Genomic DNA, 26,405 nt, shown 5'->3' with positions numbered 1-26,405 from the left:
TTGTGCATGCTCATCCCCACTGTCTCTCTGTGCTCCCACCCTGCCACTGTCTCTGTGCTCACACACCCCCCCCACTGTCTCTGTGCTCACATCCCACCCCCCCCCATCTGTCTCTTGTGCTCACACCACCCCCCCCCCCCCACTATCTCTGTGCTCACACCCCCCCCCACTGTCTTTGTGCTCACACCCCCCCCCCACTGTCTTTGTGCTCGCACCCCCCCCCCACTGTCTTTGTGCTCACATCCCACCCCCCCCACTGTCTCTGTGCTCACACCACCCCCCCCCCCCACTGTCTCTGTGCTCACACCCCCCCCCCACTGTCTTTGTGCTCACACCCCCCCCCACTGTCTTTGTGCTCGCACCCCCCCCCCACTGTCTTTGTGCTCACACCCCCCCCCCCACTGTCTTTGTGCTCACAACCCCCCCCCCACTGTCTTTGTGCTCACACCCCCCCCCACTGTCTTTGTGCTCACACCCCCCCCCCACTGTCTTTGTGCTCACACCCCCCCCCCCACTGTCTCTGTGCTCACACCCCCCCCCCCCCACTGTCTCTGTGCTCACACCCCCCCCCCACTGTCTCTGTGCTCACACCCCCCCCCCACTGTCTCTGTGCTCACACCCCCCCCCACCGTCTCTGTGCTCACACCCCCCCACCACTGTCTCTGTGCTCACACCCCCCCCCACTGTCTCTGTGCTCACACCCCCCCCCCACTGTCTCTGTGCTCACACCCCCCCCCCAATTGTCTCTGTGCTCACAACCCCCCCCCCCCATTGTCTCTGTGCTCACACCCCCCCCCCATTGTCTCTGTGCTCACACCCCCCCCACTGTCTCTGTGCTCACCCCCCCCCACCACTGTCTCTGTGCTCACACCCCCCCCCACTGTCTCTGTGCTCACACCCCCCCCCCCCACTGTCTCTGCTCACACCCCCCCCCCACTGTCTCTGTGCTCACCCCCCCCCCCACTGTCTCTCTGTGCTCACAACCCCCCCACTGTCTCTCTGTGCTCACAACCCCACCCCCACTGTCTGTGTGCTCACACCCCCCCCCCCCCACTGTCTGTGTGCTCACATCCCCCCCCCCACTGTCTGTGTGCTCACAACCCCCCCCCACTGTCTCTGTTCCCACAACCCCCCCCCCACTCTGTTCCCACAACCCCCCCCCCCCCACTGTCTCTGTGCTCACACCCCCCCCCCCCCACTGTCTCTGTGCTCACACCCCCCCCCCACTGTCTCTGTGCTCACACCCCCCCCATTGTCTCTGTGCTCACACCCCCCCCCATTGTCTCTGTGCTCACACCCCCCCCACTGTCTCTGTGCTCACACCCCCCCCATTGTCTCTGTGCTCACACCCCCCCCACTGTCTCTGTGCTCACACCCCCCCCACTGTCTGTGTGCTCACAACCCCCCCCCACTGTCTGTGTGCTCACATCCCCCCCCCCCACTGTCTCTGTGCTCACACCCCCCCCCACTGTCTCTGTGCTCACACCCCCCCCCATTGTCTCTGTGCTCACACCCCCCCCCACTGTCTCTGTGCTCACACCCCCCCCCCCCACTGTCTCTGCTCACACTACCCCCCCCCACTGTCTCTGTGCTCACACCCCCCCCATTGTCTCTGTGCTCACACCCCCCCCATTGTCTCTGTGCTCACACCCCCCCCCACTGTCTCTGTGCTCACACCCCCCCCCCACTGTCTCTGCTCACACCCCCCCCCCACTGTCTCTGTGCTCACACCCCCCCCATTGTCTCTGTGCTCACACCCCCCCCCATTGTCTCTGTGCTCACACCCCCCCCACTGTCTCTGTGCTCACATCCCCCCCCCCACTGTCTCTGTGCTCACACCCCCCCCCACTGTCTCTGTGCTCACACCCCCCCCCATTGTCTCTGTGCTCACACACCCCCCCCACTGTCTCTGTGCTCACACCCCCCCCCCACTGTCTCTGTGCTCACACCCCCCCCCCCACTGTCTCTGCTCACACCCCCCCCCCACTGTCTCTGTGCTCACACCCCCCCCACTGTCTCTGTGCTCACCCCCCCCCCACTGTCTCTCTGTGCTCACAACCCCCCCACTGTCTCTGTGCTCACACCCCCCCCACTGTCTGTGTGCTCACACCCCCCCCCACTGTCTGTGTGCTCACATCCCCCCCCCCCACTGTCTGTGTGCTCACACCCCCCCCCACTGTCTCTGTTCCCACAACCCCCCCCCCCACTGTCTCTGTGCTCACACCCCCCCCCCCACTGTCTCTGTGCTCACACACCCCCCCCCCACTGTCTCTCTGTGCTCACACCCCCCCCCCCACTGTCTCTCTGTGCTCACACCCCCCCCCCCACTGTCTCTCTGTGCTCACACCCCCCCCCCCACTGTCTCTCTGTGCTCACACCCCCCCCACTGTCTCTCTGTGCTCACACCCCCCCCCCACTGTCTCTCTGTGCTCACACCCCCCCCCCCCACTGTCTCTCTGTGCTCACACCCCCCCCCCCCACTGTCTCTCTGTGCTCACACCCCCCCCCACTGTCTCTCTGTGCTCACACCCCCCCCCCACTGTCTCTCTGTGCTCACACCCCCCCCCCCCCCACTGTCTCTCTGTGCTCACACCTCCCCCCCCACTGTCTCTCTGTGCTCACACCTCCCCCCCCCACTGTCTCTCTGTGCTCACACCCCCCCCCCCCACTGTCTCTCTGTGCTCACACCCCCCCCCCCACTGTCTCTCTGTGCTCACACCCCCCCCCCCCACTGTCTCTCTGTGCTCACACCCCCCTCCCACTGTCTCTCTGTGCTCACACCCCCCCCCCCTCCCACTGTCTCTCTGTGCTCACCCCCCCCCCCCACTGTCTCTCTGTGCTCACACCTCCCCCCCCACTGTCTCTCTGTGCTCACACCCCCCCCCCCCCCCCCCACTGTCTCTCTGTGCTCACACCTCCCCCCCCACTGTCTCTCTGTGCTCACACCCCCCCCCCCCCCCCACTGTCTCTCTGTGCTCACAACCGCCCCACTGTCTCTCTCTGCTCACCCCCCCGCCCCCCCACTGTCTCTCTGTGCTCACACCCCCCCCCCCCCCCCCTGTCTGTGTGCTCACAGAGAAGGCTAGTGACTGCTCAGGTACAGGCTGAACTGCACCAATTCTCGGCTCACTCACTGCTTTCAACTGGGGGACACAAATGGAACCAAATCAGTCCCACCCTTTCTGTTCCAGCGGGCCGGATTCTGGCCCGCAGGCCAAATGTTGAACAACCCTGGTCTAGATGATCACATCACACTACCATTGATGCAATACTATGGAACAATATTTAATTGTTTTTAATAGTGAAATTGGGAACCAGGATTGGATTTATGATGTTACTTCTGGATTTATAACTTTGTATCTCTCCTGTCAACAGTAACTATTACAAACAGTATGCTTGCACGTGCCAACCCCTTTAAGGTAAGAAATGGTCATACAATATTTCAAGATTTTGCAATTGTAAAATATCATCGCTCCTGTAACTAATAATTGAATGCAGGAGGAAGAGATATTGGAAAACAGTTTGATTTCCACTATTGTTACTTATGGCCCTAGCCACACAATTGCAATTTGACCTCACAGAAGATGAAGAGGAAAAACATTTTTTAAGGAAGATTCTCCCTAAAAGAAAAAGAGAATAAAAATAGCAAACTACAGTGATAGTTTTTTTTTTAAAGATGTAAAATAATATCAGACTGCATGATGGGAATAAACTCTGAAAATAGATGGATTCTGTGTATCAATAAATACTGATGTTGCATGTCTTCCTGTCTATAATTTGTATTGAAATGCCTAAGGGGCCATGGTCTTCATCAAGGTTGAAACAAGTAGGCCTATTATACTAGCTAAATCAGAAAGTAGTGATATTTGGGTTATAAAGAATTGTAAATTGGAGGAGAAAGAGAAGACTGGAGGAATATTCTGTAGCTTTAAGATCTTGGGAAAGATGAGTTGGAGTGGGTAAAAGTTCATTGAGTTCAACGCAATAAGGATTTATAATGTTGAAAGAGCATCTAAGATAGTATTAGCATAAGCAAGAAAAATATTCAGCATGGAAAGCAAGATGTACTGATTTAGGCATACTTTAAAAGGAATGAAAGTTCAATGTGTGCAGTGTTAAGAAAATTGATGAATATAGAGTGGAATTTATCATCAAAGGAGAGGATACAGTTGAGCAGAGGAGATGCTAGGAAAAGGAGAAAAAGCATTCTTGGAGAGCCTTTGAGTTGATGGAGAAACAGTCAACCTTGAGACCCAATATAATTATTGATTTAAGAGAAAACTAGTCAGTCTTGGTGGAAGTCCATATAATGCTTAATCAGTCCAGGATTATGTCTAATGAATTACCAAAGTGATCAAAGACAGAATTTGAGTTCATAGCATAGGCAGGATGATAATCTGTGGAATTAAAAACTATACTCAACATGGATTAAAGCAGGACTTTCAAGATACTAATATAAGAGTCAACAAAGTCTTACAAAACTTTAGAAACTGCACAAAGGCAATTGTTAGAAGATAGGATCATCATTTTTAGAGATAGGATGAACATGAGCAAATTCCAAAAATAAAGGTGGACTAGGAATAAGACACTGAGGTAAAGGCATAAGCTATATTTGGAGATGTATATCTTAATATTACATTATTATATACCATTACGACTGAGGATGGTGGAGCGCACTTTCACTAGTTCCACTTCTCCACGGAACACAACGTATTTTGAATGTTTTACCCAGTTACCGATACGGCCAATGATATACTTTATCTACTTTAGTTTCAGAACAAAAATCCACCAACCAGGTTTCTTTAATAAACAACAAAATTATTAATTTATTATAAAATAAGACTCATTCAATAAAGATGCAAAGCTTATAAACACACAGGTTGAAATATGGAAGTATTAATATATTCCCTTCTAAATAACCCAACACACATGCATACACACACCAGTTAAAGGAAAAATAAAGAAGCTTTCTCTGCAGAGATCCGCTTTACAAAGAACCAGAAAAGATACTTTGGCCGAATACTTGCTAATTATTGAAGAAAAAATGTTCAGTTATGAAATGTTCCAGATGACATTTGGTCTGGCGTCCTGGTACATATAGACAGGTCTCAGTATACATGCGGTTGTCACTGGGATCTTTCAGAAGCAGTTCGTTCAGGAGATGTGAATAGAAAGTCTTGCAGAAGCTTCTGAGGAGAAATGCTGCATAAGTTTCTCCAGTTCTCACACTGGATTCTCAGGGTTTTTCAAACAGGTGAAACAGGATGAGCTGGTTGCCTCTCCCTCTTAGCAAGCTTACACCCCAACTGCGCATTCAAACAGTTCAAAACCGAAACCAACTCCTGAGCACCATAAATCTAGACATGTCACTTCTCTGTAAAAACTCCAGTAGTCAGCAAGGCTCCTACTGTTTACTTAGCTTAAGACATGTGACTTCCAGTAAGAGTTTGCTTTTTAAACAAAGCCCTAAGTGTCCTTCCAGTGACCTTTCTTAAAGTCCAGCATCTCCTCCAGTATTTCCACAGTCTTTTGAACATGCGTCCTCAAAGAACATTAAAAATGGAAGCACCTTGTTAACAATACAAAAAGTTAAAGGTGGGATGCCACTTTCCATATAGTACTCTTCACACAGGAAAGTGGCGCTATTATAAGGTGTCAAGGTTAAAATGTAGTGTTAGGGTCAGAAGCTCAAGCGACAGCTCAATCCTGGCTATTCTGGTCCATGCAATTGGACACACAGACAAATGGCTGGTTAACTAATGAACTTAAATGTAATTTTTCTCTCTCTAATTGCTGATTAGTGAGCTGGAACCCCCAAGTCTGTCAACAGAATTGGCATCTACAGTGACCTGTCCCCACCCCAATCCCCTCGTTCTTTTGCCTCCTCTGCATCGATCCCTTGCCCTCTCTTCTTTCTTTCCCCAATGTTCCTCTTCCTCTCCTCTACTTTCTCCAACTAATTTCTCTATCACCACACAATTCATTACCCCTCCCCTCCTCTCCTCTTTCCATCTGCATCCTTCCATCTCATCTCCCTTTTTCTTTTTTTCTTCTGCTCAGCTTCCATTTCCATCTCCCTTTCTATTTCCCCCATCTCTTGCCACCTCAATCTCCTCCTTTCCCCTCTCTCCTACATTTTTATCTCCATCTGTTTCCATCCCCTCGTCTTCTTGCCACCTCCATCTCCCACTCCTGTCTGCTGTTTCTCTTCCCAGCCCTATGACCCTGCTTGCTGAATGCTGCATTTGGTCTTGACTCCCTGGGGGCTAAATTGGATAGCTCCCAAAAATGGGACTGGGGAACACGATGTGCAATTAACTTGCATCCGTTCAGTGTAATGCAGGCAGCATGTATCTTTATGCTGCCTGCTCATTTGCATGATAGCTACATGCAGCCAGCGCTAATTGCGCTGTTAAGTGGCTGCATGCACCAGCAGGGGACCCAAATTGGTAACTTGCTAGCACCAGTTAAAGCTGCCTTGCTCTACCTAAAGCCAGCCTGCACCTCTTAAAAGGGAGGTGCATCATGACTAGAGCAGTTGCTGGCAGTTATCAGGGAATGAATCTGACCTGGCAAACGTTGCAGAATGGCACAACATGTGAGAGAGAGAGCAGGCTTCAAAGTTTCTCAACACTGCACTGGAGGCCTTGGTGGAGGAATGGAAAAGGAAAGTATCCTCAGTGGCCAAGAGGCCCTCCAGACACATGCTCAGAGGCAGTAGGAACAGATAGCCATCTTGATCAGTGCCAGGAGTCGAGTCCTGAAGACCTGGATGCAGTGCAGCAAGAAGTTCAATAACCTTATGTGAGTGGTCAAGATCAGTGAATGCATTTTTGTGCCATATCCTACGAAATGTACGAGTAGCCTCCGACTGCTCAATGCACCATCAATCTCGATCAATCAGAACTCATACCTAACAGTCATATGCTTCACTGCTGCAACCTCTCACCCACACCTCACAGCTTGCTTGCACTGCCAGCTATTCAACCATGACAGCCACATCAGTCACAGATTGCATGAAACTCACTGTCACACTTCCATTTGTCTTGCAGGACAAGGTGGCGCACAACAAGAGGCAGCAGGAGCTAACTGAAGGGAGATGGAAGCACCTGTATGACCTAACCCCATGGAGGAGATGGTGGTACCTGTTATTGGGAAGCCCATTGTGGCCAATGGCAGGGCTGAAACCGTCTAAGATGATGGTATCCTCATACCCAATCATCCTTCCCACATCTCACTTACCCCTCATCCCACCACTCCTGATTTGCAAGGTGCAGATGGTGTAAGCCTGCACTTCTTGCTTTCCCCCAATCCTACTCCCTGCACCACAACCTTGTCCTTGTGCCTTTTTCCTTTCAGATACCCAAGAGTGCAACCTGGCTATGCAGTGGAGGAACAGCAAGAAGAGAGTGATGATGTGGACACAGCACCGTCACTTGATTTCACACTTGCAGCCACCAGCTCAGATACCAACACTGTGTATTTTAGAGGATGGATTAGAGGTGGGGTCTGCAGGGGACAAGGATAGTGCATGTGCCAGCTCCCCGGAAGGGCCGATCACACACGAGTTCCACTGAAAGGAATCAAATGAGTACTTCAATGGGGCAGCCTACAGAAGAAGGCTGATGGCTATGCACAACCAAGTGCTCGGTGTGTTGGGAAGCCTGCCAGAAAGCTTGCGGCCTATGACAAGGAGTTTGGAGAAATCCGGTACCAGCTTGTGCAGAGCTTGGAGCTGAGCCTCTCCAGCTTGGAAGTGGTGGCCAACTTCATTTGAACACTTGTGGACCCAACCATGATGCAGCATATGATGGCTGATGCTGCTCCCATTGCACACAGGCAGCAGCCATCCAACACCTGGGGTGCTGCAGTGTAAGCTCAGACTGCTGTCATGCCAGGTCAACTAGCTGCCTTGCAAGTTCAGACTACTGCCTTGATGGTTGTGGATTACACTGGAATGGGGCTTGCAGGATGTCTCAGCACTCCAACAATCTGTCCTCTAGCAGATTGCTAGGATTGCGGAGGTGTCACCTCATGGGAGTGGTAGTGGCTCCTTGGAGCATTACCTGCTGTCCTCTTTCAGGAAGACAGCATTTGTCCTACCAGTCTGCCAGTGCAGTTTCTGTTAGCTGTCAGCCATGCAGTCCAGATTGCTGCCTCCCCTGCCAAGATGGTGCAATCTGCAGTCATCTATTTATGCCCAGGACTGCTCTATATTGTCCTCCAAGGCCATCTGTGGTCTGAAGGTGAAATGCAAGTCAGCAACCTTCCACCAGCCATGTCGCAGCCACTGAGGTAGCACAGCGTAGGAGCACTAGGCCAGATACTAAGGGAATGCACAAGGGGGATTGGTTGTTGTTTGTAAACAATATAGCATGGTTTCATTTATTAATCTGGTTTGGAATGTTTATTTTGCTTTTATTTTTGTACTGTGACCAGGCGGATCCTGTGATGATCTATAACGGAAGGAAGGTAAAGTGTGCGACTGTTAGTGAATGGGGAATTGGGGTTGCACCTACAGTATATCATCAGATGAGATTTTCACGGACAGCCCAGTCAAGAAGAGGCTGCCTAGGTTGCCTCCTCCCGTCTGCTTTCTTCCTCTCCCTCCTCTTCCTGTTCCTAAGCTGCTTGCCATATGGTCGTTAGCAATGGCTACTTCCTCATGATGGCAAGGTTGTACAACATGCAGCAGGCCATAACAATCTTGATACCCACTCTGTAGAGTATTTCAGAGCCGTCCAGGCAGCAGAAGCATTGTTTCAACATGACAGTGCTCTGCTCTTATCACATTCCATGTGGCAGCATGGCTTTCTTTGAATGCATGCTTGCACATCAGATTAATCAACCATGTGGTCAGTGGTTAGCCCTCGCCACCCAGTAGCTGCCCTTCGGTTTGCTGTGGTGGCTCAAATGCTACTGGCACAGTGAAATGCTGCAAAATGAAGACATCGTGGCTATTGCCAGGATACCTGTATGATTCTCTGTCTATGGTCACACACCAGCTGGATGTTGAAGGAATAAGGTGGAGTTGAATGCAGCACCCATAAAGTGATGTGCGTGCAGTCAATGGCAAAGCCAGTAATCCTGGCAAAGCTGTATGTTCATTTCACCTACTTCTCTTTGGCAAGAGAGAATGAAGTATTAGCTCTTATTGAATAGAGCCAGTGGGCTGGATTTTTAAAGGCTGCTGGGGGTGAGAGCAGGTGCGCCCGTGATTTAAAGATCACGTTCTTGGAGTCGGCACTGATTCCAGTTGCATCCAGAACGCAGTCATTTTTAAAGAGGTGCCAAGAGGAAGGGAACAACAACCCTGCACGCCTCCAATTAAGTGCCTGTTGAGCTTATTGTGGAGCTCGTAAATTGGCTTGTCAGCAGTAGTTTTCAGTTTTCAATGGAAGGGCATGGAGAAACGTCTGTCTGGAACACAGCAGGGTGTACAAGATGGGAACTATGCGGGAGGCCATGAGGCTATGGGAAGGGCTGATTAACATAATGCAGAGGCCCAAAATGAAGCTCAGCTGCTCCATAAGTGCCACAAAATAGCCTTTGCTGAAGCTGTAAGATTTGCATTTGTCAGTGGTAAGAATTTGGAGAGGAACGTGAGGCCACTGGCATCATTGGGCAGCTGGGGTTGGCAGGGGAAGGCATGGTGAATGCAGAAAACTCAGCTGAGGGAGTTGATAAGGGAACAGGCTACTCTGACATTGAGCTTCAGCAAATGCAACCTCCTGGGCAGTAGGAGGCCAGAGGAGTACAGCCAAGGGCTGCAAGGGGAACATAGAAATTAGGAACAGGAGTAGGCCATCTGGCCTCTCGAGCCTGCTGTGCCAATCAACCAGATCATGGTTGATCTTCTACCTCATTGCAATTTTCCCACACTATCCCCATATCCCTTGATATCTTTAATATCTAAAAATCTATTGATCTCTGTTTTGAACATACTCAATGACTGAGTCTCCACAGATTCCAAAGATTCATCACCCTCTTGAGTGAAGAAATTCCTCTTCATCTCAGTCCTAAATAGCCCTACTTCTTATTTTGAGACTGTGTCCTCAGATTCTAGACCACCCAGCCAGGGGAAATATCCTTCCTGCAACAACCCTGTCAAGCCCTGTAAGAATTTTGTATGCTTCAGTGCGATCACCTCTCTTTCTTCGAAACTCTAGAGAGTACAAGCCCCATTCTCCTCAATCTCTCCTCATAGGACAACCCCGCCATCTCAGGAATCAGTCTGGTGAGCCTTAATTGCACTCCCTCTATGCAAGAGTCAGCTACCTGACAGAGCACCAATGCCTCAGGAGGCTGCGCATCTGTAATTAGATGAACTAGTGGCACAAATAGAGGTAAATGATCTAGATCTAATTGCCATTACCGAGACATGGTTACAAGGAGATCAAGGTTGGGAAATAAATATTCCAGGGTACACAATATTTCAGACAGACTGACAGAATGGCAAAGGAGGAGTGGTAGCCCTGATAGTAAAGGATGGCAGAAGGACATTAATAAGGGATCTAACCTCAGAAGTTATTGAAGTAGAATCAGTTTGGGTGGAAATTAGGAAATGCAGGAGTCAGAAAACACTGGTGGGAGTAGTTTACAGGCTCCCTAACAGTAGTTATAGTATTGGACAGAACATTAAATGGGAAATTATTGGAGCATGTGAAAAAGGTAATGTATTAATTGTGGGGGACTTAAATCTGCATATAGACCGGGACAATCAAATTGGCGACAGTGGTTTAGAAGATGAATTTGTAGAATGGTTTTGTGACAGTTTCTTGGAGCAATACGTTGTAGAACCGACTAGGGATAAAGCTATCTTAGATCTCTTATTGTGTAATGAAGCAGGGTTAATAAGCAATGTCATAGTAAAAGATCCACTGGAAAATAGTGATCATAATACCATTGAATTTCATGTTAAGTTTGAAAGTGACACATTTCAATCACAAACAAGAATCTTAAACTTAAACTTAAACAAAGCCAATTACGAAGGTATGAGGGGAGAACTGGCTAAGGTTAATTGGGTAAATAGACTGGAAGGTATGTCAGTAAATGAACAGTGGGAAATATTTAAGGAAACTATTCAAAAGGTTCAACAAAAGTACATTCCGTTCAAAGACAAAAACTCGTCCAAAAAGACCCATCCGTGGCTCACTCAAGAAGTTAAGTCGAGTGTTAGACTAAAAGAAGAGGCTTACAATGTTGCAAAAAATAGTAGCAAGTCTGAGGATTGGGAGTGTTTTAGAAACCAGCAAAGGGCCACACCAAAATGTTGATAAAAAGAGAAAAAATAGAATACGAGAGTAAACTAGCCAGTAATATAAAAACAGATTGTAAGAGCTTTTATAAGTACATAAAAAGGAAGAGAGTAGCTAAAGTAGACATTGGTCCCTTAGAGGCAGAGACAGGAGAAATCACCATGGGGAGTGAGGAAATGGCACAGGCACTGAACAAATGTTTTGTGTCTGTCTTCACAGTAGAAGACGCACGTTTCATATCAGAAATAGGCAGTAACCTAGGGGCTAAAAAGAGTGAGGAAATTAAGGATATTGATATCAGTCGAGAAAAAGCATTGAAGAAACTTGAGGGACTAAAATCTTACAAGTCCCAGGATCATCCTAGGGTTTTAAAAGAGATAGTGGATGCGGTAGCTATGATTTTCCAGCGTTCCTTAGATTCAGGGACGGTCCTGTCAGATTGGAAGTTGGCAAATGATACGCTGCTTTTCAAGAAAGGAAGTAGAGAGAAAACGGGGAACTACAGGCCAGTTAGCCTAACACCAGTCATTGGGAAGATACTTGAAACTATTATGAAAGAAGTCTTAACATTGCACTTAGAAAAGCATAGTAAAAATTTTATTAAAGGGAGATCCTGTTTGACAAATTTGAGTTTTTTGAGGATGTAACTAGTAGGGTAGATAAAGGGGAACCAGTAGATGTAGTATACCTGGATTTTCAAAAGGCATTCGATAAGATGTCACATAAAAGAGTAATAGGCAAGGTAAGGGTTCATGGTGTTGGAGGTAATATATTGGCGTGGATAGAGGTTTGGTTAACAGACAGGAAGCAGAGAGTGGGCATAAATGGGGCATTTCAAGTTGGCAGGCAGTGAATAGTGGGGTGCTGCAAGGATCAGTGCTGGGGCCTCAGCCATTTACACTCTATATGAATGACTTGAGTGAAGAGACAGAGAGTAATGTATCTAAGTTTGCTGATGATAAAAAGCTCGGTGGAAAGGTAAGCTGCAAGGAGGATGTAGAGAGGCTGCAAAGAGATATAGACAGGTTAAGTGAGTGGGCAACAAGATGGCAAATGAAGTATAACGTAGGGAAGTGTGAAGTTGTTCACGGTCGTAAAAATAGAAAAGTAGAATATTTTTTAAAGGTGTGAAACTGCTAAGTGTTGATGTTCAGAGATACTTGGGGGTACTCGTACAAGGAACGCAGAAAGTTAACATGCAGGTGCAGCAGGCTATTAGGAAGGCGAATGACATGTTGGCCTTTATTGCAAATGAATTGGAGTACACAGAAACATAAAAAATAGGAGCAGAAGTAGGCCATTCGGCCCTTCGAGTCTGCTCCGCCATTCATTGATCATGGCTGATCATTCAACTCAGTAACCTGTTCCCGCTTTCCCCCCATGTCATTTGATCCCTTTTGCCCCAAGAGCTATATCTAACTCCTTCTTGAAAACATACAATGTTTAGGCCTCAACTGCTTTCTGTGGCAGCGAATTCCACAGGCTCACCACTCTCTGGGTGATGAAATTTCTCCTCATCTCAGCCCTGAAAGGTTTACCCCATATCCTTAAACTATGACCCCTGGTTCTGGACAAACCCACCATCGGGAACATCCTTCCTACCCTGTCAAGTCCTGTTAGAATTTTACAGGTTTCCATGAGATCCCCCCTCACTCTTCTGAACTCCAGCGAATATAATCCTAACCGACTCAATCTCTCCTCGTACGTCAGTCCCGCCATCCCAGGAATCAGTCTGGTAAATCTTCGCTGCACTCCCTCTATAACAAGAACATCCTTCCTCAGATAAGGAGACCAAAACTGCACACAATATTCCAGGTGTGGCCTCACCAAGGCCCTGTATAATTGCAACAAGACCTCCCTGCTCCTGTACTCGAATCCTCTCGCTATGAAGGCCAACATACCATTTGCCCTTTTTACCGCCTGTTGCACCTGCATGCTTATCTTCAGCGACTGGTGTACGAGAACACCCAGGTCTCGTTGCATATTCCCCTCTCTGTTTATAGCCGTTCAGATAATCTGCCTTCCTGTTTTTGCTGCCAAAGTGGATAACCTCACACTTATCCACATACTGCATCTGCCATGCATTTACCCAACTTGTCCAAATCACCCTGAAGCCTCTCTGCATCCTCCTCACAACTCACCCTCCCACCCAGTTTTGTTTCATCTGTAAATTTGGAGATATTACCTTTAGTTCCCTCATTAAATCATTAATATATATTGTGAATAGCTGGGGTCCTAGCACCGATCCCTGCGGTACCCCACTATTCACTGCCTGCATTCGGAAAAAGACCCGTTTATTCCTACTGTTTGTTTCCTGTCTGCCAACCAATTTTCTATCCATCGCAGTACACTACCCGCAATCCCATGCGCTTTAATTTTACACTTCTGTGGGACTTTGTCGAAAGCTTTCTGAAAGTCCAAATAAACCACATCCACTGGCTCCCCCTCGTCAACTCTACTAGCTGCATCCTCGAAGAATTCTAGTAGATTTGTCGAGCATGATTTCCCTTTCGTAAATCCATGTTGACTCTGTCTGATTCTACCACTGTTCTCCAAATGCTGTGCTGTAGAATCTTTGATAATGGACTCTAGAATTTTCCCCACTACCGACGTCAGGCTGACTGGTCTATAATTCCCTGTTTTCTCTCTACCTTCCCTTTTAAATAGCGGGGTTACATTTGCTACCCTCCAATCTGCAGGAACTGTTCCAGAGTCTATAGAATCTTGAAAGATGACCACCAATGCATCCACTATTTCTAGGGCCACTTCCTTAAGTACTCTGGGATGTAGATTTATCGGCTTTCAATACCATTAATTTCCCCAACGCCATTTCTCTACTAATACTGATATCCTTCAGTTCCTCCCTCTCACTAAACCCTGTGTTCCTCAACATTTTTGGTATGTTATTTGTGTCCTCCTTTGTGAAGACAGAGCCAAAGTATGCATTTAGTTGGTTAGCCATTTCTTTATTCCCCATAATAAATTCCCCTGTTTTTTGACTGTAAGGGACCTACATTTGTCTTCACCAATCTTTTGCTCTTCACATAGCTCCCCGCAAGCTTACTCTCGTACTCTTATTTTCCCCTTCTTAATCAATCCCTTGGTCCTCCTTTGCTGAATTCTAAACTGCTTCCAGTCCCCAGGTCTGTTGTTTTTTTCTGGTGAATTTGTATGCCTCTTCCTTGGATCTAATGCTATCTCTAATTTCCCTTGTAAACCATGGTTTGGCTACCTTTCCCGTTTTACTTTTGCGGCAGACAGGGATAAACAATTGTTGCAGTTCATCCATGTGCTCTTTGAATGTTTGCCATTGCCTATCCATCGTCATCCCTTTAAGTAACGTTTCCCAATCCATCACAGCCAACTCGTGCCTCATAGCTTCGTAGTTTCCTTTATTAAGATTCAGGACCCTAGTCTCAGAATCAACTACGTCGCTCTTCATCAAGGTGAAGAATTCTATCATATTATGATTGCTCATCCCCAAGGAGTCTCGCACAACTAGATTGTCAATTATTCCTCTCTCATTACACAATACCCAGTCTAGGATGGCTTGTTCTCTAGTTGGTTCCTTAACGTATTGGTCCAGAAAACCATCCCATATACACTCCACGAATTCCTTCTCTACGGTATTGTGACTGATTTGCCCAATCTATATGCAGATTAAAATCACCCATAATTAGAGATGTTCCTTTATCGCATGCGTCTCTAATTTCCTGCTTAATGCCATTCCCAAAATCACCACTACAGTTTGGGGGTCTATATACAACAATATACAGGAATAAAGAAGTCTTACTAAAATTATACAGGGCTTTGGTGAGATTGCACCTGGAATACTGTGTGCAGTTTTGGTCTCCACATTTAAGAAAGGATATACTTGCACTGGAGACAGTGCAGCAAAGTTTTACTAAGTTCGTCCCTGGGATGAACTACGATGACAGGCTGAGTAAATTGGGCTTATATTCTCTGGGGTTTAGAAGAATGAGAGGCGATCTAATTGAGACATACAGGATTCTGAAAGGGCTTGATATGGTAGAAGCTGAGAGATTGTTCCCACTGGTCAGGGAATCTAGAACACGGGGACGCAGTGTCAGTTCAAGGAGTCAATCATTCAGGACTGAGATGAGGAGAAATTTTTTCACTCAAAAGGTTGTGAATCTTTGGAATTCTCTACCCCAGAGGGTTGTGGCTGCTTCATCATTGAAAACATTTAAGGCTGGGATAGATAGATTTTTGGTCTCTCAGGAAATCAAGGGATATGGGGAGCGGGCAGGAAAGTGGAACTGAAGCCCAAGATCAGCCATGATTGTATTGAATGGCGAGCAGGCTTGATGGGCATATGGTCTACTTCTGCTCCTCTTTCATGTGTTCTTGTGTGCCTATCCAGGCAGATGGCCTCAGACCTGTGTGCGCTGATCCACAAGGTCACCGTCAGACCAGCCAGTCAGATTACTCAACAGAAACAGCTACTACTCATTGAATGTCCAGCTGGTCTGTGACCACAGGAAGCCAATTTCTCAGGTGTGTGCCCGGTTCCCGGGCAGCTGTCATGACTCCTTTATCTTGCGAGAGTCCCAGGTGCTGCACCTCTTCAGGCCCATATCCAGACTCCACAGGCGGCTGCTGGGGAATAAGGATTATCCCTGAAAGAGGTGGCTCCTGACACCCATTTAAAACCCGAACACAAATGGAGAGAGCCACTACAACCAGACCCATCTCCTAACACAGACCAGCATTGAACAGACCATTGTCGAAGATGCACTTCCGTTGCCTTGACCGGTCAGGTGGTGCCCTCCAGTCCGAGCCAGCCAGAGTGTCCATATCGTGGTTATCTGCTGTGTCCTGCATGACATGACACTGCAAACAGGCCTGAAGATGGATGAAGAGGAGGAGCTGGAACACCAGTCCACTCTAGAGGAGGACTGGGAGGAGGAAGGGATCATTGAAGAGGTGGCCGGCACCCAGGCAGCGGAGGACGCCTGTTAACACTGTCCTAGACCTTAGGGTGAACCACAGGCTGGCATGGCAACAAGGGCCACACTGATACAGCAGCACTTCGCCTGATCACTACCAAGCCTTTGAAGACCCCTAAACTCATCTTCCAGCATGGAGAACTGTTGTACCACTCTGACCCTTAACTGTGAGATCCCATTGGCAGCCATGAGGATGCAAATGGAGAGTTCCTCCACCAACATTGCCAACATCATAAGACATGGGCACATAACATCCCCAGGATCCCATGTCCCCGCCACCCGCCCTGCAATGCTACGTTTCCCCCTTCTGAGATGAGACATCAACAACACACCTGTCAGAATGATGACCTGAAGTTATATTATGAGGCAAATGAGATAACAAACAGAGGTAGACAATAGCACCCAGGTGACCCATTAAGGGAATTCAACAATGTGGCACCTTCCTCTCCCTAACACCCTCGAAGCTGCTCCCCTGTGTGGCAGAGGATGAGGTGGAGGTAGCCTGCTCCTGACTCTGTCTCCAGCTAAGATGCCCATGGCTTCCATACCCATCTTGGAGGTGGTGAGGGCTCATTCACAGGCTGCTGCGACTGCGTCATTGCAGGGGCTGCCTCTGTCACAGGGCCATGGCACACAGATGGCTCCTGAGTTGGAGGGGGCAAGGGGCCAAAAGATGATGCCAGTGCCCTCTAAGGAGTGTCCCCTTCGTCTGCCGCTATGACCGCGTCTGCCCTTTGTTCACGCCTGCAGATTCTGGATGTGGCCACCGACTGGGATGTCCTCTGTTCATTCTCGAAGTCATGTTGTACATCAAGGGGAATCCCTGCTTGTCCACCCATATCTGGGAGCAACTGGTTTGTGCAGAAGCCTTGAAATCAGCTAAAAGTCCTTTGGCACCTGCCACACAACTCCTCGAGACTTTTGAAACTTGAAAAAACTAAAAAGCCCCAAACACTCATAGAATCATAGCAACAGCCAGAAGAAATCATCATCAACTGACCTGTAAATACCAAACACATGATGTCTCCCGCCTGTAAGAGCAGCAGACTCATCAGAACACAACCACCTCCAAGTCACACACCATCCCAACTTGGAAATATATCATGGTTACTTGATCATCACTGGGTCAAAATCCTGGAACTCCCCATCGAACAGCACTGTAGGTGTATGTAGATCACGGGGACTGCAACAATTCAAGAACACTGCTCACTGCCACCTTCTCGAAGACAATTACAGATGGGCAATAAATGCTGGCCTTGCCAGTGACGCCCACATCCCATGAATGAATCAAAAAAAAGCACTTGATGATCCCTTTAAATGGCATTGCTTGGGGTCCATCCTGCTGCTGAATGAATGTTCAACTGTGCAAGGGTAAGGGAGTAGGAGCATTGAACTCCAAAATGGCAATGCTGGGATCAAAGCAGCATAACACGCTGATTGACATCCTGGATTGCCTGCTCTGCATGTTTCCAGCAGAGGTTCACTGCGTGCATACTAATACTCTCTCAATATAGCATCCGGGACAATTCGCCACACAAATGTGACGCTACTTTGGAGCTTAAAAAAAAACGGGCACTAACAAACTCAATTTCTCACCCCCAACACCATGTTCAATGCCACAGGAGCTCAACTATTAGCTACTAATAACTTATCACAGATAATAGGTGCATCATCCATTAAATTAATTACAATGTCAAATGGATTAAAGTGTATCACTGGTCAAAACACCATTAATTTAATATAGTTTCTGCAAAAGTGATTAACATATTAATGCACAGTCAACAGGAACAGATTTTTTAAGTAGCCGCCAAATTATGTTGTTTGATACTGTGTCTTACCACGTCATGCGAAAGTTGCATTATCCTTTTTTTTACATTAGCTAAACATTAATATCGCTGTTTTTTGTAAACTCTTTTTACTTCTAGTTTTCGTGACTTAATCCAAATCTTTGTTGTTTTCTCCTTCCCAGGTAACATCTGGTGGAATATCTGCTGCATTGGCTGGAGGTCAAGCTCGTAACATCAATATTCTAGATAGCATGACAAAAGTTGGCAAGAGATTGACAAGTAACAACAGCCAGACTGCAAGTAATGAGAAATCACTGGTCCTGAAACCTCTGATCACAAAACCAAAGGCCAAACAGGTACTAACTTGTTTCAGAATTTGTTTTATGAGGATCAGGAATTACATTTTTTTTTTTAAATGTGGAATTGGTACCTCGGTTAAGTGCAATGTCTACTGTGGGATCTCTGTTCTGCGCTAAATTGGTTGATCTCAGCCAGGATAGGGGTAATCATACAACTACTATAGTTTTCTGTGACCCTTTGTTAGGAGTTGGCAACCCCTCCCCCACCCCTAAATCACTATTGATGATCTCCATCTGAAAAGTGATATGTAGACATTACATTACGACACAATTGGGTTTGGCAGTGGTGTCCAGGTAGTTGACTAGCATCCTGAAATTTGCCGCCTCTGCTCACATGTGAAAAATGCCCATGATACCAGACATTAGTAAACACCCATGGAACAAATACTGGATTAAAATTCAAGGGGAAATATTTCGCACATATATATATTAGAACTCAGAAGGTTATAAAGCAAGTTGTGTGTGTGCAACCTTTTTGAGATAACTCCAGAGATGTGACCAAATCATTTTTCTGAATATTAAAAGTTAATTTTGTAATGACCTATGGCAAAACAATATAGTTGCAAGATGGTTTTTAAAATACTTTTATTGTTTTGCAGCTCTAGCATTGTACAGCAAGATGTAAAAATAAAAACTTGATCTTTTAAATCTCCCATGTGGTGACATTCAAGGTCTTGACTTCTGTAATTAATTTGTGTAAGGACTGAAGCCAGTCCTACAGCTATCTGTAGTAAATTCAAAACTGATGAACTGCATGACAAAGGGACCATAATTTTTGTAAATAACATTAGGGCTGTTTATCTAGTTTGGTATCTTGTTTCACTTTACTTATTTTTTTCAAAGACCCAAGCTACACTGTTCCAGTCAACCATCTCTAAATCCAGCAATAAAACTGTGGAAGACAAAGCAGTTGAGGCTAGGCCTGCACAGTCAATCATCTCTGACAGCAGAAATGCAGAAAACAAAAAGTGAGTGCTTTTTAACATTATACAAAGGATGTGCACTTTATATAACCTTTATGCTGCCAGGAAATCTAGCAATTTGCTTTGGAGGCCATAGCAGACTTAAAATAAAACTTGTATTATGGCTTTTTTGTTGAAAATTAGTCATTTCAAGTTTCTCTGTTGCCAGATAATTACCACACAGATGCTGCTTTTAAGTTTAAATCTATTATTTCCACAATCAGTGCTGCATTGTACTTCCTAACAATTTAATGGTTTGACGCTAGAAAACAGTTTGTAAAAATACACTAATTGTGTTTTATTTTTGTAAAAAGGCCCAAGAAGACAGGTTTCCAACTCTGGTTAGAAGAAAGCCAAGATGCTATTGTTGCTGAAAGTCCAAATTTGACAGCAGAAGAAATAATTAAGGAAGGCATGAACAGATTCCGCATTCTGTCATCTGAGGAGAGGAAGGTATGCGAGCCCAATACTGGAATTGTTTCTGGCATTTTTAATTTTTATTTTTAATCCACCATTTTTGTCTGATTTTTAATAATTGAAAAACTTAATTTCAAAATGTTTAATTGGTATTCAAATATTTAAGAATTGTTAGCTAGGACAATCCCTTTCCATTGATTTCAAAGAACATGTATATGCTTGGATTATAATTCTTCATCATTCCTTTGAATTGTTCTGCTGCCTTGGCTATGTTGTTCAACATTCAATTGATTCTGATTGCTGCTTTGCATTGCTTGGACATAGATGTATGAGAACTCATAACTATTTTACAAATACCTGTTTTAATACAGTGAATAGCAATTTGAATCTCGGCAAATCTATGTAGTAAAACTAATGTACAACAAGAACCCCTCATTTACTATGAATAGACAGGTTTAAATCTATAGGTCTGAATAGAGTCATAGTCATTAACGGCACAGAAGGAGGCAATTGGCCCATTGAGTTCATGCCAGCACGCTGCAGAGCAATCCAGTCAGTCTCACTCCCCTGCTTGATCCCCGTGGCCCTGCAGGTTTATTTCCTTCAAGTGCCTATTCAGTTTCCTTTTGAAATCATTGATTGTCTCCACTTCTACCACCCCTGTGGAGCAGCGAATTCCAGGTCATTACCACTCGCTGAGTAAAAACGTTCTTCCTCACATTCTCCCTGTTTCTGAAAACCTTCCATCACTGACCCCTTGTTCTTGTACCATCAGTTAATGGGAACAATTTTTCCTTGTCTAACTTATCTAAGTCTGTCATAATGTGGTATACACCTCTGTCAAATCTCCGCTCAATCTCTTTGCTGCAAGGAGAACAACCCCAGTTTTTCCAACCTAACCTTGTAACTAAAATTCCGCATCTCTGGAACCTTTCTGGTAAGTCTCCTCTGCACCCTCTCAAGTACCATCACATCCTTCCTAAAGTGTGGTGACCAGAACTGGATGCAATACTCTAGTTGTGGCCTAATCAGAGCTTTATAAAGGTTCTGCATAACTTCCCTGCTTTTGTACTCAATGCCTCTATTTATGAAGCCCAAGATCCCATATGCTTTGCTAACCACGCTCTTAATATGTCTTAATATGGACTCTCAATGGTGGTTTAAGAGATGCCTGTCTGTCCCCCTGACTATGGAATCTCCTATAACAAATGCAGTTCTACACTTTGCTGCTTCCTCCTATACAGTCCATTGGTCCCATGGTCTACTGCACTCTTTCAGGGTATCATCACTCCCAGCAATCCCCAAAGCTGAGTCCTGTTTGAGAATGGCACATGCCCCGAAGACTCCTGCACTTCCTGCCTGTTCCTATGCTTCTGGATGGCCACCCATCTACAATCCTGAACTCTTTCTGCCTGTGGGGTGACCACCTCCTGGAAACTACAATCCAGGAAGCTCTCCATGTAAAGCGTCTGCTGATTGTTTGTCGTCTTTGTTTTATTTTTCTTATATAGCGTTCAGTGATCTAATGAGTAACATGGACAACTGCAGTTTTACTTTCAGACCAGGGTAGCGTTGACGCTGTCTTTCAGGAACTGTCGCTGGGTGTTCTGTTATTTGACGCATCAGGGGAAATTTAGATTTATACATTTTTTTTGAGTTAATTGACATTAGTAGTTCTTTGCATTGTAAATGGCAAGGTGAAAGCCCTTGTCACTTCTTATTTTGTGGCCCAGGCCGGGGTTTTGGTAGTGGTGTAATCGTGACTCATTTCCTTGTAAAATGAGAGCATTACAGTGTTTTTATACCGACCAGTTAGACGGCATGTTCAACAAATCTCCTGTAGAACTCCCAGAAACAATGGTTGAAAATTATCATTTTGTTCAGTTCTTAGTCCATCTGATTCAGTTGTGGTGGGGCAGAGCAAAGCTATACAACACTGGAAAACTTGACAAATCAACTTCAAATTTGTCCAGAGCAACAAATGAATCTGCCAAAAGTATACAATATGCTGTCAGTATGTGCAGATCAGGAAAAAGCTGACTATAAGTGGTTGCATTAAATAATTGATACAAATGTAGCATTAATTCTTGTTCATTTTAAGTCTTCAAATAATCCCAGTAATTAGTTTATCAATATTCTAAGTTATTTAGACAAGGAAATAGGGTATTAATGAAGCCTGCAGTTATACTGCCAGTTTTGCATTTATGCAAATGGTCTCTTTACACATTTAAAAAAAACAATGCTCATAAGGTTGCCCCTCACTGGTGCACTTTTTCGACTTTAAGACTAAGGTTTTTGTGTTGATAGCAAATGAATTATCTTTTTAACAACCAAATATAGTTTTCCGAATGAATCAGAAACTACTATAAATTGAAACCATTGTTTGATCAGATGCATAAACCAATTTATTATCCATGCTGTTCCACTATGTTTTTGAAAATAAATATCTTCTGGGGTCTCTGTATGGAATTCACAAAGTGTGAATGTTGGGACAGAATTATTAGTTTTTTGTTGTTTGGTCATACATAGTGATGTAACAAGTCACCCTCATCACTTCCAAAGTCACACTGGATTTTACAAAGGCTAATTGGAAATGACTACATGGAAGGAGTTGAAAAGTGGCTCAATGGCTTTCTTCGAATGAAATAAACTATGATAGATTTATCGACCTCATTAAAGCGGCCACAGAAAATGTCATCCCTCGTGGGTGTAGGAAAACCTACAGAGTCTGCTGCTCAGCCAATAATGAGGCAAGTTGACAGGGATAAAGGACAACAGTGAACCATACTTTTGGAATTACTAAATTCTTCTAGGCAAGGGCAATAGACAAATAGCATTGCAGACCCCAAGATTTCACCCACTTGAGCAGGGAAGCCTGGAGATTTCTTGGGGGTACTAACTGATCCCAAAGTAGAGCCCCGTATGTCACAGCTGATATTGCCACTCAAGTACTCGGCATTCCAAAATCCATACAGATTACCATCAAAGAAGAAACCTTTTTTAAGTCGCTACTTTGCTCCCTTTCTGACTGCTCACAAGTATTGCATATATCAAGGCCATTCACCAGTGAAGTGAGCAAGACTCTGGTACATGACAAATCTAGCAAAATTGCAGGTCCAGAGGGTGACTTTACAGAATTTCTGAAAGATCGAGGTCAAGATGCTGGTAACTAGTGGTACACTTCTCCACCAATATACGTGCCTCTGGCATCATGCCTAAGATACAGCAACATGTAACGGTCATTGTCATTTTAAAACTGGGGAAAGCAGACAATGATTGAACCATATATAATAAAAGCAAAATACTGCGGATGCTGGAAATCTGAAATAAAAACAAGAAATGCTGGAAATACTCAGCAGGTCTGGCAGCATCTGTGGAGAGAGAAGCAGAGTTAATGTTTCAGGTCAGTGACCCTTCTTCAGAACTGGTAAATATTAGAAATGTCTAAGGTTATAAGCAAGTAAAGCGGGGGTGGGGCAAGAGATAACAAAGGAAAAGGTGTAGACTGGACAAGGCCACAGAATAGCTGACCAAAAGGTCTTGGAGCAGAGGCAAACAATATGTTAATGGTGTGTTGAAAGACAAAGCATTAGTACAGATAGGGTGTTAACGGACTGAAGATTGAACAGCAGCAAGTACAAACATGAATAAAAACAGTGGGTAAGCAAACTGAACAAACTAAGATGAAATGAAATAAACATACAAAAAAAATGTAAAGAGAAAAAATAACTAAAAATAAAAGTAAAATGAGGGGCCCGTCATGCTCTGAAATAATTGAACTCAATGTTCAGTCTGGCAGGCCTAATCGATAAATGAGATGCTGTTCCTCGAGCTTGCGTTGATGTTCACTGGAACACTGCAGCAAGCCCAGGAGAGAGTTGTGAGCATAAGAGCGGTGGGGAGTGTTGAAATGGCAAGCAGTACTGCTTGCGCACTGAGCGGAGATGTTCCACAAAGCGGTCACCCAGTCTGCGTTTGGTCTCCCCAATGTAGAGGAGACCACATTGTGAGCAGCAAATACAGTATACTACATTGAAAGAAGTACAAGTAAATCGCTGCTTCACCTGAAAGGAGTGTTTGGGGCCTGGGATACTGCGGAGAGAGGAGGTAAATGGGCAGGTATTACACCAGGTGCCTTGGGAAGGGGACGAGGTGGTGGAGGTAATGGAGGAGTGGACCAGGGTGTCGTGGAGGGAACGCTCCCTTCGGAATACTGACAGGGGAAGGGAGGGGAAGATGCGTTTGGTAGTGGCATCATGCTGGAAGTAGCGGAAATGGCAGAGGATGATCCTTTGGATATGGAGGCTGATGGTGTGGAAAGTGAGGACAAGGGGAATCCTGTCACGGTTCTGGGAGGGAGGGGAAGGGGTGAAGGTAGAGGTGGATCGGACACGGTTGAAGGCCCTGTCAACAACAGTGGGGGGGAATCCTCGGTTGAGGAAAAAGGGAGACATATCAGAAGCGCTGTCATGGAAGGTAGCATCATCAGAGCAGATGCGTCGGAGGCGGAGAAACTGGGAGAATGGAATGGAGTCCCTACAGGAGGCAGGGTGTGAAGAAGTGTAGTCGAGGTAGCTGTGGGAGTCGGTGGGCTTATAATGGATATTAGTAGACAACCTATCCCCAGAGATGGAGACAGAGAAGTCGAGGAAGGGGAAGAAAGTGTCCGAGATGGACCATGTAAAGGTGAGAGAAGGGTGGAAATTGGAAGCAAAGTTGATAAAGTTTTCCAGTTCGGGGCGGGAGCAGGAAACGGCACCAATACAGTCATCAGTGTACCGGAAAAAGAGTTGGGGGAGGGGGCCTGAGTAGGACTAGAACAAAGAATGCTCGACATATCCCACAAAAAGACAGACATAACTAGGACCCATGCGGGTACCCATAGCAACACCTTTTACTTGAAGGAGGTGAGTGGAGTTGAAGGAGAAGTTGGTCAATGTGAGAACAAGTTCAGCCAGGCGGAGGAGGGTGGTGGTGGATGGGGACTGGTTGGGCCTCTGTTCAAGGAAGAAGCAAAGAGCCCTCAAACCGTCCTGGTGGGGGATGGAGTGTAGAGAGATTGGACATCCATAGTGAAGAGGAGGTGGTTGGGGCCAAGAAACTGGAAACTGTCAAAATGACGTACTGCGTCAGAAGAGTCACGGATGTAGGTGGGGAGAGACTGGACCAGCGGAGAAAAGATAGAGTCAAGGAAGAAATAAGTTCAGTGGGGCAGGAGCAGGCTGACACAATGGGATGCAGGGGGGAGCCCTAGGTTTAGGCAGCACTGCAGGACACGTACCGCTTGTTAAAACTGGGGCAAGGTGCTGGAGCTTGGAAATACATTTGGGTATCAGAGTTGGGCATTCTACATTGTGGTAGTACTGAGGAATGGAATGTTCCTGCATGTGGCGGGGAAATGGAAAGTTCCCAGCATTGGAAACTTTTTTGGGCGGCACAGTGGCGCAGTGTTTAGCACCGCAGCCTCACAGCTCCAGGGACCCGGGTTCAATTCTGGGTACTGCCTGTGCGGAGTTTGCAAGTTCTCCCTGTGACCGCGTGGGTTTTCGCCGGGTGCTGCGGTTTCCCCCCACCGCCAAAGACTTGCAGGTAATAGGTAAATTGGCCATTGTAAATTGCCCCTAGTGTAGGTAAGTGGTAGGGAATATGGGATTACTGTAGGGTTAGTATAAATGGGTGGTTCTTGGTCGGCACAGACTCGGTGGGCCGAAGGGCCTGTTTCAGTGCTGTATCTCTAAATAAAAAAATAAATAAAAAACTGGCGGGTGAATGGGTCTGCTGGTCGAGGTGAGGGCTCCTGGTCAAAGAAGTGAGCCCGGAGGCGACGGAAGAAGAGCTCAATGTCATACCGAGCGTGAAATTCATTGAGGTGGGGGTGTAAGGGGATAAGACTGAGACCTTTGCTGAGTACAGAACGTTCATCATTAGAGAGGGGGAGTTCAGGAGGTATAGTGAATACACGGCAAGGGGTCAGATCAGAAGGGGTGGGGTCAGAGGGAAGTGAAGGGGAAGGAGGATCTGGAGGAGCTTTCGTCCCCATCAGCTGCTGGAGCTTGCGTTCCTTGACATCTGAAAGGAAGAAAAAAGTTTTTTGTTAATGCATCGGATGAGACGAAGGATGAAATGAAACTGCGGAGTAGAACAGCTTTGAGATAAGGTGAGGCGGTGCTGCTGGAGAGAGAGGTTCAGTGTGTGCACGTGGCGGCACATAGCACTGAGCGTGGATCTCGAGATGCGGCGAGAATAGCAGTCCGAGAAACGTTGTATTTCTCGGAGATACCTGTAGTCCTGGGTGGATTCAAAACATGATGGGTAAAACTGCAGTTGGAATCCACGTGGAATAAGTCGGAGCCGGAGACGGTCACTGAGGAAGGAGATGTGGCTGTGAAAACGAGTTTTGGTAGACACTTTATCAAACACCAGGAGGGAAATAGAAAGCAATGAAGGTGAACAAGGTAAAAGAGACAAACAAAAATCCCATCGGAAAGAAGAGCAGAACTTCTTCAAGGTAGGCAGTCCTGGAAGAGAAGTGGCAATGAATTAAACACTAAAATAAAGGCAAAATACTGCGGATGCTGGAAATCTGAAATAAAAACAAGAAATGCTGGAAATACTCAGCAGGTCTGGCAGCACCTGTGAAGAGAGAAGCAGA

General features: G+C 46.2%; 1 protein-coding gene across 2 annotated transcripts in view; it reads left to right on the top strand.

Annotated features, from left to right (window-relative positions):
• wdhd1 (WD repeat and HMG-box DNA binding protein 1) overlaps positions 1 to 26,405 on the top strand; it is a 112,045-nt gene that overhangs the window by 75,641 nt on the left and 9,999 nt on the right. For both annotated transcript variants that reach the window (XM_068039175.1, XM_068039176.1), the window contains 4 exons: positions 3,376 to 3,419; positions 18,198 to 18,371; positions 19,218 to 19,342; positions 19,651 to 19,789. In XM_068039175.1, the coding sequence (XP_067895276.1) occupies positions 3,376 to 3,419; positions 18,198 to 18,371; positions 19,218 to 19,342; positions 19,651 to 19,789 (482 nt within the window). The remainder of the gene's footprint in view (positions 1 to 3,375; positions 3,420 to 18,197; positions 18,372 to 19,217; positions 19,343 to 19,650; positions 19,790 to 26,405) is intronic.

This window comes from Heterodontus francisci, chromosome 9, assembly GCF_036365525.1.
Source record: "Heterodontus francisci isolate sHetFra1 chromosome 9, sHetFra1.hap1, whole genome shotgun sequence".
Taxonomy (NCBI): domain Eukaryota; kingdom Metazoa; phylum Chordata; class Chondrichthyes; order Heterodontiformes; family Heterodontidae; genus Heterodontus; species Heterodontus francisci.
Note: the sequence above shows the minus strand (reverse complement) of the source record. Positions and strands in the feature narration are given on the sequence as shown.